A 12,678-nucleotide genomic window follows, 5' to 3' on the forward strand; every position below is an offset into this window, starting at 1 on the left:
CCCCCGTCCGTTCCACCAGTCAGCGCTGGCGGAGCGGGGAGGGGGGAATCCATGCCCTCCCCTGTCACGGCAGAGAGCCGTGACAGGATCGAGAAGTGAGCGAACACCGGCATGTGTTCGCTCACCTCCCGATCTACTGAGCCGACCTGTGACAGTCTCATTGTCACAGGTCGGCTAGAACTATTAGGTGAGTGAAAAGCACTCACTTCATAGTTCTCCTTTTAATGCAAATCCAAATTAAATAATCCAAAATGGCAAAGTTAAGAATAGGGTGATCAGGGCAATCAGGGGTGCCATACCTTTCCAGAGCAATTTGGTAACCAATCTCTGGCCAGAATGAGCGAAGCTCGCTTTCACTATCAATTCCTCACAGGCGGAGTGCATTTGGTATCACTCCGTCTGTGACCGGAGCCGCTATAGAGGAAACATCGGCTTATGCGGCTCTGCTCCTTGCGCTGCCGCCTCGCTTCCTCAAGCGCTGGCTTTGCTGGCACCGCTGATTCTCACCCGCAGCTCTTCAAGTTCCCCCTTATGCCATCACCGGCCCTAGGAATGGTCACAACTAGGTCTTATTTTCGGGGTAGGTCTTATATTTTAGCAATTCCCAAATTGCTCCAAGCCTATCTTGGTTGCTCCAAGCCTATCTTCATTTGCCTATTTTTTGGCAACATCAGCAGTTCCTAAGGTTTCTAGTTCAGACAGGGATGATAGTTGATCAGTTCAGGGCGTTGCCGTTTGGGCTCGCTGTTGTCTCATACATTTTCTCAAAGATTTTGTTAGGGGGGTAGCTCATTTTCATCTCCTGAATGTATCAGTAATCCCCTACTTTACAATTTGCTCCTGTTTGCACCCACAGAGGAAGTGCTGTTAAATAACCGACAGAGGGTCAGAGAGACGTTACAGGGTCTTGGGTGGATTCTGAACTTAGAAAAATCCTCTGATCGCAGCCCAATTGAGAATCTTTCTGGGGTATCTGATAGATTCAGTCGCGGAAGAGATTGCAGGGATTCCAGGAATTGTTTGAGAGGTGTTTTCAGCGGAATTCCTGTCACTGACAGAGATCATGAGAGTGTTGGGTGTCATAAGGTAGGAGACCTTCAAGCATTGTCCATTAAAGAGCCTTATCTCTCCATCTTGCCAGATAGGGTTATACTTAGGCCTGACCCCCCTGTATTAGCCTAAAGTAGCTTCAGCTTTTCATATGACTCAAGAGAGCTACCTTCTCTTTCTGAGAATCCCAAGAATCTAGGAGAAGTCATGTTTCACTCTTTAGATTTCTGAATATGTTTACTTCGATATCTGGAGGTTTCCAGGAGTTTAAGGAAATCCAGTCACCTTTTGGTGGCCCAAAAAGGTCTGTCTAGCGTCTAGATCCACTATTGCTAGGTGGATTAGACAGACCATTGCTTTTGTGTATAGAGAAGAGGGTTTAAATATCCCTGCATCTTTGAAGGCAATTTCTACCAAATCTTTAGTGGCTTCTTGGGCAGAAAAAGTGAGCCCTTCAGTGGAGCAGGTCTGCATGTAAGCTGTGTGGTCAAGTCAGAATACCTTTGTCGAGCACCACAGAGTGGAATTCCTGTTACAGCAAGATCTAGCCTTTGGGAGAAAAGTTATACAAACTGTGGTCTCGACCTAAGGTAAGCTTGATTTTTTTTTTCTTGCCTATCCTCCTCAGGTTGCTCTCCTGCAAGATGATTGGGGAGATACCCAGTTAGACTTGCCGGTAACTGTGTTTCTGAGAATCTTCCAGGACAGCAAGCCTACTTCCCACCCTTTCTTGATCTATTTGTTGGTTTTTGTATTTTTTCCCCTCGTGCACTGGTGGAGGTATTCTACTTATTAATCTCTACTGAGGGACGAGGGGGGGTGGGAGGGGTTTTTAAACTTCTCATTTTGTTTTCTGTAGATGAGAGGGACAATCCTCTCTCAGATTGCTGTCCTGGAAGATTCTCAGAAACACCGTTACCGGTAAGTCTAACTGGGGATTTATTTCTCGTCCATTGAGGAACACAAACAGTCCTAAACCTTTGAGTTATACTGCTGCCTACAGGAGAATTGGGCACCGGCAAAAAAAAAAACAACTGTAGGCCAACCCAGGGTATTATCCCCTCCTACTGGCTGCTTGCTTCAGTTTTTTGTCCTTGGAGAATGGTTGAGTTTTCTCAGATTCTCTGAATTGAACATTACAGGATGTGCCTAAAAGTTACATTGAGCCCCAATTAAGTGCTTTCCAGACTTCTGACTAAATTTAACTGCTGAGCATTTTTGAGGTCCAGAGCTGTTATTGTCTTTTTCTCTGTCTCTGAAGACTCACTTTGTAAGTGGACACCTGTTTTTGAATCCCTCATTTACTGCCGGCCTGCTGTGGTAAGAATGAACACTGTAGGACTGAGTGCTGACATAATTCTGACACTTGGAATATTGCGATCACACACTCCATGGCCTCTATCCCACTAGACAGTGTCGCGGGAAGCATCTGCTGCTACTGCTACAAGAGCCACATGCAATTTCAATCCAAGATCTGTTCCTATTGCCCTTCTGCAGTGTCCCTTGGTCACCTCTGGCCACTCAACCCTCCAGTCTTGAATGTTCTCTTCCAGCTTCCCCAGGTTCTATGAGTACTCAAGACTGCAACATGTCTGATTCTAGGAGAAATAGTCAGGATGTACTGAGTGCCCCAGGTATACTGTCCACTGGTGGGTCAGGGTCTTCCTGGCAGCGTGCCTCTTGATAGCCCTGACCCATGTAGCATAGAGTCATTTTGCCAGTGAGTGTTGGAATCTATCCTCAGTGTTCTCTCTGTCAGGTGCCACTGGCCCTGCTTCCCTCTTGGAGGATGTTTTTTCTATAGTCATGCATTAGGGTTTTTGAAGATTGCCCATGCAAAGTATTTGGTCAATCTGCTTGTGCAAAAGACTTTGTCGAAGGAGGAATCTTGTCTCCCAATAAACATCCTGGAATATCAGACAATTTAGCGGACTCTCTAGCATTGGATTGACCTATTATCAGATTATCTGCTCTGGATTCAGTCAGAAAATGCTAAATCCTGTCTCCTTGACAGAACAACATGTTCTGTCAGCCATGTACATCCCCAGCATGGACAATTGGCATGCAGATTTGTGCAGTCTCTTCACACAGAGGTGTTCAGGACCTGTGTCACAGGTAAAGAATCTCCTAGCCCAGCTATTGTACCCTGACCTGGTAAGACGTCTTGCATTAGGCACCATGGGCTCTGCTGGACTGTCCATATCTTCTTTGCCAAGGATCGATTTACCACCATGCGTAGGGCTAGGAAGTCTACTTTTCCCATAGTCTGTCATTGGATGTGGATGCCGTACTGTGCCTAGTTTGAGCTTAGAGGCTTTCAACCCAAGAGTTACTCCGTGTGATTAATCATTTCCTTCCTGCCGTTGGATCTGGACCACCATTTGGCCCTTAGTACCATCAAGGACCGAATCTTTGCTCTTCAAGGTTTCTTGAGACTGTTGGCTTCCCAGTTTAAGATCAAGATCCTTGTACAAGGAGTTACCCATGTGCCCCTCCCCCTGGTCAAATCGCCTCTGTCTCCTTGCTGTTTGACTTTGGTCCTTTTCTGTACTTTAGAAACCCCTATTTGAACCTATCAGAGATATTCCTCTCCCTGCTCTGGCTCACAAGGTAGTTTTCCCTTTTGCTTTATCCTCAGCTTGACAATTGTCTGAATTGGCAGCTTTGTCCTGCAAGGAACCCTTTTTGGTCCTACTTTACCTTAATCAGCACATTGTCTTTCCCTGTTTATGTCCAGCTCGTTAACTAGAAGGAGATTTCTCTCCACTGTCTAGATGTGATACAGGCTGTGTGAGTATATCTCTCGTAACTTCTTCATTCCGCAAGATGGATTATCTTTTTGTCATTCCAGCTGGGCCCAGCAAGGGCACCCTGGCTCCTGGTTCCTCCATTTGTAGGTGGTTCAGACAGACCAGCGTGTAAGCTTATGGCTTCAAAAATCATGCTCCCCCTTTCCAGTTTGGTACCCCTTCAAAAAAAGATAATCTAAAAATATATATGTAAATGAGATCTGGTTAAACAACCACAGTATAAGATCAGGGCAGGATTTACTCTCCCAAGGCCTGGTTCCTCAATGCCAACCCCGCCCCCTTCCCCATGGAGAATGGCAACCAGATGTCAGGGTTGATTTTGTTTTTATTTCTTATCCTTTTACTTTTTTTATTTATTTTTACTTTATCACTTTTTTATTTTAACGAGTTGCCGTCCGCCCGTAGAAAAAAAACGTACGGACGGCTGACTGGCATCAGCGGGTTGCCGTCTCCAGACGGCATTTTTTTTCCTGCTCGCGCGCACCCCCACGGGCAGGAAAGACCCGCTTGTTTTTACAGCTGTTAACGGGTGTTTCACATACAACCGATCAGCGGCTCTATATGTATGGCGTGATTTTTTTTGCCCGCCCCCCCTCGAGTGCCGCCGATCCCCGCTCCTGACCCCTCACCTTCAATCCCGGGATCCGCTGGCCCATCTGCGGCCCGGGACCGGAATACCTGACATGACCGCTTCTTTTATATTTTACCAAACAATTGGGTAATAATAAATGTTTTAGAATTTAATATAGGGGGAAACCGTTTTTTTAAATTTTCTGTTATTGTTCCTTAATATATTAAAAAAATAAAAACCCCAGTGGTGATTAAATACCACCAAAAGAAAGCTCTATGTGTCCCCAAAAAATGGTTTAAAATTCATTTCAGTACAGCGTTGCATGACGGAATAAATGTCAGTCAAAGTACCGCAGCGCTGAATACTGAAAAATGGCCTGGATGGGAAGTGGGTTTAACACCCCAGACTTCAAGTGGTTAATTATTATTTTTTACATATTACATTTTTTTTTCCAATTAGCTTTATTGCTATCACACAGGCACTAACAAGCCCTGGAGTGATAGCATTTGGAGGTGACCTGTTCTCTTTTGGACCTGTCACCTCCTTTTACAGGAGTTTTAGCACAGCACTGTGCTGGAACTCCTGTGACAGCTGAGATGGGTAGGTTGAGAGTACAGCTCTCCCGTCTCATTGTTTACACTGAGCAGAGCGGCGAACGGACGTTCTCTGCTCTCTCCCTCCTGAACGAATGTGTCGTGGTACCAGGACCCCCAGAAGAGCGGGGGACCCTGAGAACCACAGCGAAGAGGGAGGTAGCCAGCGGGGACAGGGGTAGCCAGGGGTGAGGGCGGACCATGGTTGGCGGGGGGTGGGTGGGATCTGCAGAGATCATTTGTACCCACTGGCTTCTCCACTGTACATTAAGCCCTGCTTCCCCTAAACAGGGTAAAATGTAGATAGAAACTACCCACCCGCCCCTCTACTCTATACGACTATAAAATGCCCCCCTGCAGACAGCGGAGCATTACTTTGAGGATAACAATTGCAGTATTAAAGCGTTTAATGATCCAAAATCTATCATATCCTTTCAAGCAGGGATATAAATAAGCTTCATTTCCTGCAAGCAAGATAGCCCCTAATCAAACCAGCAGAGGGGCATTTTATAGCCTTTTTGTTATTGAGGTCACATGCATGGGCTACTCTTTGACTAGGCCAACAGCTTTGTATTTAATGAATGTTATTGAAATATTAATAGAGTATTTATTCTTGTGGGCCCCCCGTGGTATATGATTTACAGTAGGTTTTGTATGTTTAACTGTTATATGTGCTCTTTTATTGTGGTTGTTTCTCCCCGATCTCATATACATGTATACCTTTAAATTATATAAAAAGGTTTGTCATTTTATATGATGATGGCTAGAGTAAGTGCATTTGGAATCGTACTTCATGAATTCAGCCTTAGCGTCCCTGCTACTTGTACACGGCACAGCCTGCATAGTGATCCTCCTTTACAGTATCAGTAGACGCTATGAAGAGTGCCGGAATCTCCCAACGTGCATATGATTTTAGATTGGTCTTAGCACGGAAGGGGAGAATTCCTGGGCAGGCTATGCGATGTAAAAGTGACACTTCATCCACCACCAATGTTTTTGGGGGTTTTTGAAAGGAGATGCTGAAAGGTTCAATCTAAGCTTTGAGTATTTACTGTGGAAATGTGATGTAAGTACTGCTTTGCTTCCTTTCAGAATTGCTTTTTAACGAATACTGACTGATTTTATTTTTGCTGTTTAGGAGGAAAGTCAATTCCTGAAGATACACCTGTGTGCCGAATATTGTTACGGAAAGAGGTCTTAAGGCTGGTCATTAACCTGAGTAGTTCTGTAGGAACAAAGGGTCATGAAACAGGACTTTTAACGTAAGTTTTTATTGTTGTGCTCACCCTACATGCAAGAGACATCCTTGTTTTGTGAACAGTTGACTTTTTAATCTTGTCCATTTTTGTTTTTCAATCCCGTTTTTGTAATAAACTAATTTTGTTACGAAGGCAATGCAAGGCCAGTAATTGAAACATTTGGAGGGTTTTTTTAGATTTAAATTTAAGAAAAAATTTAAATTGGCTTTTCCACTTTTCTTTAAAAGGTGTTGATCTCTTTTTCCAAATAATATTTTGGACAAAACATCCATACAAAACCATTCACATAGTCACTCTCACATCCCCCCACCCCTCCATAGAGAAACCAAAGCACCGGTGACACAGAGCACCAGAGAAACATCCTGGTAAGTACAAAAGATATACTCAAAAGTTTGCACATGAGGAATTGGTATGCCCAACCACCGACCCCAAATTTTGGTAATTTTTTTGGGACAGTCTCTGGCCTCATAAATCAGTTTGTATTTAGGGACCAATACTTACTGCAAATAGATGTGGAAACGTGTGAAAATAAAACTCCCTAACCTCAGGCAGCGTGGCACAGGGGAATGTGAATTAGCAGTTGCTCCTCACAGATTTCTTCTATTGGTTGTGTGCAGCAAATAGCTTCAGAAATTGATATGCTAATCCTGTTTCCGTTCTCCATCATTTAGGATCAAAGAGAAGTTTCCCCAAGCATTTGATGACATTTGCCTCTACTCTGAAGTTTCCTACTTATTAGCACATTGCACATTTCGACTCCCATCTCGGAGGTTCATCCAGGAGCTTTTTCAGGATGTGCAATTTCAAATTGTGAGTGACTGGAACATTTTGTTAAAGTGAAAGGTTAAAGCTGATGTGATACATATGAGGGAGCTGTTTTACAATCCTAAGTATTTTGTATTTCTGATTATCCAGTCCCGAGATTTACACTGCTCCATAACACAGCATAGCTAGGAGGAAGGCCGCACTTTCTCTGTTTAAAGTTCTAGTCTGTAGAAAGTATACAGTGGTGTCTTCTTGTGTAGGTGGAGTGGCAAGAGCAGGGGTAGCATTGGCTGCCGCCTCTGTTCTTTTGCAGATTTTCTGACCGACTCCATGGATCGAGGGATGCCAAACGAAAAAGTTCCGACAGCGACAGTTCTTCTGGAACTGGCCGAAAATCGCATAATGTATGTCCAGCTTTGGTCCCTCTTCTGTAACATAGTTGTATTACCTATTGATCCTGCCAGTAGATCTATTGATTTTTCACTTCTATTAATAGGGCGACAACACTGTTTGTTTGGAACGGTAACTATTGCATCATTGCCACGCTGCTGACATGGCATTCTTAGATGAGCATGTTGTCTTAAATGGACTTTAAATTAATGACACACAAATTAAAGCCTACTCAAGCTAACCTTTAATTGAGCAGGTAAAGCAACAGTTTTTTTTCCTTTTGGAAAAAGTTAAAACTATAAGATTAACAGGTGACAACCACTTTAAGCACCCACAGCATTGTTCTGTGGTTTGTCCCATCCCCCTTAAAGGAGAATTATGGAGAGAGTGAAATACACTCCTCCCCATAACTTGAGCCAATGCGTGACACTGAGGCTGTCGCACATCGACTCTATAGATCGAGAACTGATCACTGAGTTCCCCGATCTATTCCATGCAGAGAGCTGTGACTGTCAGTCATCGCTCTTTGCAGGGATTCCTCCCCCCTTCCACTCTTCGTTCCTCCAGCACTGACTAGAGGGAGGGGGGGGGACTTGCACAGCTGTCAATCAGTTGTCGGTGTGGATCCCGACAATATTGTCAGGATTTTTCCTGGCTCCAGCACGTCTGTCAACATATAGCAGGAAATAGCCCACTTCATGCTGAATTTTGGGTCACAGGAGGACATAGTAAATGCCTTCCTGTGACCCAAAAGAGAACTATAGCCAAAAAAGGCTGGGTCATAGTTTTATTCTGTCAGTTTTTCTAGACAGCTTGGTCTGCACGGAAATGTGGAATAAATGATATACTGACCACTATTATTCCATGTATTACTACATACAGTTACTAGAATACAATTATTGCTATAGTAGGCCTTTATTACAGACAACATAATGCAGAATGCTGAAGTCAGCTGTGGAGGAGCTGGTGTAGAATGGGCACTCTGCATAGGAGTAGCTCACACAATACAATACAGGTTTTTAAACACTAGTGTTGTTTTTCTGCATTTTAAATGCATTGCTATTTACCTCATTGTTGCAGAGTGTTGATGACAGTTCTGGGGCGGCCTTTGACCTGCTTTGAGTTTTGTTTCTTTAGACGCAGCATGTTCTGTGAGATGCATTTGAGTTTTAAAAAAAAATCAAGGCAACTGGACTTGCTGTATTTTTCTTGAAGACGTTTCACTAGACATCCAACCAGCTTTCTCATTTCAGAATTCTGAATTGAGAAAGCTGGTCAGATGAAAAGAAAAATCCAGCAAGTCCAGTTGCCTTGATTTATTATTATACAGATATACAATGACCTGGATGAATGAATACCTTCCCAGACATTTGAGTTTAAGGCAAAGTGAGACAAACGCAGCTTTTTTTGTTGTAATTTGCATTATTCGAGTGGCACTAGCGCTGGGTGCTTTTTGCCGACACAGCCCCTCTAATGTTTTTGTTCTCTCCACTGGCTTAACCTCCCTGGCGGTATTCCCGAGTCTGGCTCAGGGTGAATTTTCAATGCTAGGAGCGGTAACCCCGAGCCAGACTCGGGGCTGCAGAGAAAAGTGACACTTACCTTGTCCCTGCGATCCCGCGGCGTCCTCTGCTGTACGCGGCTCGAAAATGAAACTGAAAGCCAACATCTGACTTTTAGTTTCGTTTTCGAGCGTCACAGCCGGCGGGAAATTCAAAAGTGAAAAGTTGTAATATAAAGGTTAATCTAGCAGAGGTCATGATTTATACTCTTTTTCTCTCTTGAACAGATGCATGAAGAAGCAGAGGCTCTCTTAGCGGTTCCACCAAAACAACCAATAATTGCTGCTGATGCCGAATCATGACCTTTGACTTCTGCGATCAGCAGGAAGTAATGGACATTTGCCTGGCTGACTGGCCCACAGACACAGGAGCACCTTCTCTCATTCAGACTGCTATGCGCACCGTGAATGAAGAATCTATATATACAGTATATATAATTATTTTTTCTTTTAATCTGAACAGTGATATTTTTTTTTTTTGTTAACCCTCCAACCAGGGGAGTTTCCTTTCTGTCAACGCAAACGTGGCTATTCCAACCATAAATAACTTTGTATGCAAGAGCCAAGCACTGATACAACCACCAATCCTATAAATACTTCTGTAGATAGTTGGACACTTTGAAGAGACTCATTGTCTGTCCTTGGGCAGTATGATGCCTTGTATAATGACCCTTTGTTACAAATCGGTATTTTCCTGCATGGCCCTCCCAATCCACCTGCCAAGGGATACCTCAGGGACGAAGACCCTGTAATGCTTTTTTCAAAACACTACTTGGATGGGGATGTATGCAGCCTCTGTTTTATTACCCAAGCAAGAAAGAGACCCTCAGTGACCTAAGAGTACCTGCTGCATTCACAGTAGTATGCTTAATCCTTTAATTGCCAGCGCGTTTCCGTAACCCCGCAGCAAACTATAAAAACACTTTTATGGATAAGTTATACGTCATGTACCCTTGAACCTGACTGATAATCAATCCCCTCTCCATTTTATGAGGCTAGCAAGTGTCTTACGGCCATACCCCATGCTCAGAATCCAGTCTGTTGTATAGGAAGACTCCGCCACCTTGATACATTTCACCTCTATTTCGTAGGACTTATGGGAAGCAAGCAAGACGTCAGGCATTTTGCACATTCCGCCAGAAGACAAAGAAAACAAAAGACAATCTGTTTAACAGTTGGATAGATTTTATTTATCACAGTATGACCTTACATGACTGCTAGAAGTATTCTGGATAGGCCAGAGGAAGATCTAGCTCAAAACAATGTCTGTCTATTTGTCTCTTTATTTAATGCCAGTGTTTTGGGTTTATTTCCTTTTGTTTTAATAGATTTGCACAAGACATATTCATACGATGTAATTGGTCGGAAGAGGCTGATGGCTTTGACACATGCACCTTTTCTGTTTTTTTTTGTTGTTTATACATATCTATCTTAAACTGAATGGAAACATGTTCTGAATTTCAACTTTTTACTCGCTGACGGAGTTCATCTGACCATTTGCAGAGCAAAGTGTTGGATCTTTTCTGCCAGCCAAAAGGTGAAGATATGCAAATATGTATATAACTAGCATGGACAAAGTCACTACATTGCGCGTATGTAAACTCACATTTTATGATGTTGAATGGCTTGAGTGTATGTATATATCATCCAGCTGGACTGTTAGAACCTGTGCAAATGAGGAATTACGAGTGTGCTGAACAGTGTAAATCTTTCATCACAAAGTAGGTCCGATTTGCTTACCGGAAAACAAAGACGAGAAGAAAAAAAAAAAAGGTTGGCGCACACCGTGATACTGAAACTCTGTTTCCATGTGTGAAACAATGTACAAAATGCAATTAAATTGTATGATAATTTAAAATGAACCAGTTGGTGCTATAGTGAAGTTTTTTCCTATATTTAGTTGTTTAAGCAAATGTATGTAAGCTCTTAACAATTATTTTATTTTGGTCTGTTGAATATGCCATTGAAAGTTTTTCTTGTTTTTTTATATCCTTTCGATATGTGCAAAAAATACCTCCAGATCTTGCCACAAATCCTGTGCACTTTGTAATGTTATCTTAAACAATGCTATGAGGAAGTTTGTTAGCGAGGGGTGATATGTAGTCCTATGTTCTAGACAGGTGATGGTGTCCTGTATGCCGAACTCACTTCCTGTACTGACAAAGCTGCTCCTCCATAGAAACATTATGACGAGTGAACATTGCCAGTATAAGGACAGAAAGTGTGGTACTGACAGAAACAAAAGATGGAAAAAAAAACACGAAATCTAATCTAAGGGCTGGTAAGCTGCAATGTATTATATTTTCTTCGTGGGTTTCTTTGTGAGCTCATAGGTACACCTAGGCTGGTATATGACACTTCCTGTTTATTCCCGTTTTTTTCTTCACAAAAAGACCATATTTATCAAGAACGCCATGCTGTGGGTAAATCTTATCTCATGCCCCTTTTGAAAATAGTATTTTTTTCTAGGGCCCCCTATTTGTGTGTTTAATGTTTCCTAAAAAAAAAATCCTGTGTATGTGTGTTTAAAAAAAATAAATGCAGCATCCTCCAGATTTAGGGCAGCAATACCTCCAAGCGTGTACAGCAAGAAACCCTGTTATCACACCTTATATTGGACTAATGCCATGTTTGTTCCGAATTTTAAGCAATGGGACCATAAATATTAGTTAGCCTTTCCCCAATCTTGTTAAATATCTTATGTGAGTGTGTATGGGCACAAGTGGACCTCCTGGCTGACTGATTCAGAGTGTGGGTTTGGAAATCAAAAGTATGTATTTGCAAACCATGTACATAAAGCCGGCTCCATAGATATATGGTATGATAACTTTAGTGTGGAGGAACTTAAATGGCTTGCACAGAACTCTGAGCACAATCCCAAAGAACATCTCTGCAATGAATTGGAACCTCAATTGCAACCCAGGTCTTTTCATCCAACATCAGTACCAGACCTCAAAAAGACTGACTAAATGGCCACAAATTACCACAGACTACAAAATCTTGTAGAGAGCCTTTCCAGAATAGGAGAAGTTGCTACAGCTGCAAGGAGATGGAGGGACCATATTAATGCCCATGGTTTCGGAATGGGTTGCCCAACCAACTTTTATACGTTGGAGTGAAAAAGTACACCCCACGGTAGTTTTGACTTTTACCAAATATTTGAACAGGTAAACATTAGATCTTCATTCAAACAGTGGCTACTGATAAAGGTGATGCTCACAGAAAAATGACATATTTGTGTATATTCATTCTCATAAGGCTGGATTCACACCTGGGCGTAGCTAAGGCACATTTTTTTCTGCTGGTTTTTTTTCCCCGCGTTTTTTAACATGTTTTTCCGTTTAGTGAAACGCGCGTTTCACTGGCGGTATGATTTTTTTTAAATGTCCTTTATTTTCTCTATATTTTGTTTTAAAAAAAGATGTGTAACTTTCAAACTTCACCCCTGCGACGCGGCCGCTCGCAAGGGACGGAACCTGGAAGTCAGCAGCCGCCGGAGGACACAGCGGGGATCGCGAACAAGGTAAGTCCTACTCTGTATTTCCGAGTGTGGCTCGGGGTTACCGCTTTGTTAACCCCGAGCCACACTCGGGAATACCAATGGAAACGCGCGGAAAAACGCCCCAAAGAAGCTCCTGTACTTGTTTGGGCGTAGGGCGTTTTTCAGCGCGTTTCCACG

At 42.9% G+C, this 12,678-nt stretch overlaps 1 protein-coding gene across 1 annotated transcript in view; it reads left to right on the forward strand.

The window, feature by feature from the left end:
• Nucleotides 1–10,861, forward strand: part of RICTOR (RPTOR independent companion of MTOR complex 2) — a 144,975-nt gene extending 134,114 nt beyond the window's left edge. Inside the window, exons 37-39 of the mRNA XM_018554400.1 lie at nt 6,163–6,286; nt 6,955–7,093; nt 9,228–10,861. Of these exons, the coding sequence (XP_018409902.1) occupies nt 6,163–6,286; nt 6,955–7,093; nt 9,228–9,302 (338 nt within the window). The 3' untranslated portion in view covers nt 9,303–10,861. The remainder of the gene's footprint in view (nt 1–6,162; nt 6,287–6,954; nt 7,094–9,227) is intronic.
• Nucleotides 10,862–12,678: the final 1,817 nt, after the last annotated feature.

Source organism: Nanorana parkeri, unplaced genomic scaffold (assembly GCF_000935625.1).
Source record: "Nanorana parkeri isolate BGI_ZX_2015 unplaced genomic scaffold, ASM93562v1 scaffold156, whole genome shotgun sequence".
Taxonomy (NCBI): Eukaryota; Metazoa; Chordata; class Amphibia; order Anura; family Dicroglossidae; genus Nanorana; species Nanorana parkeri.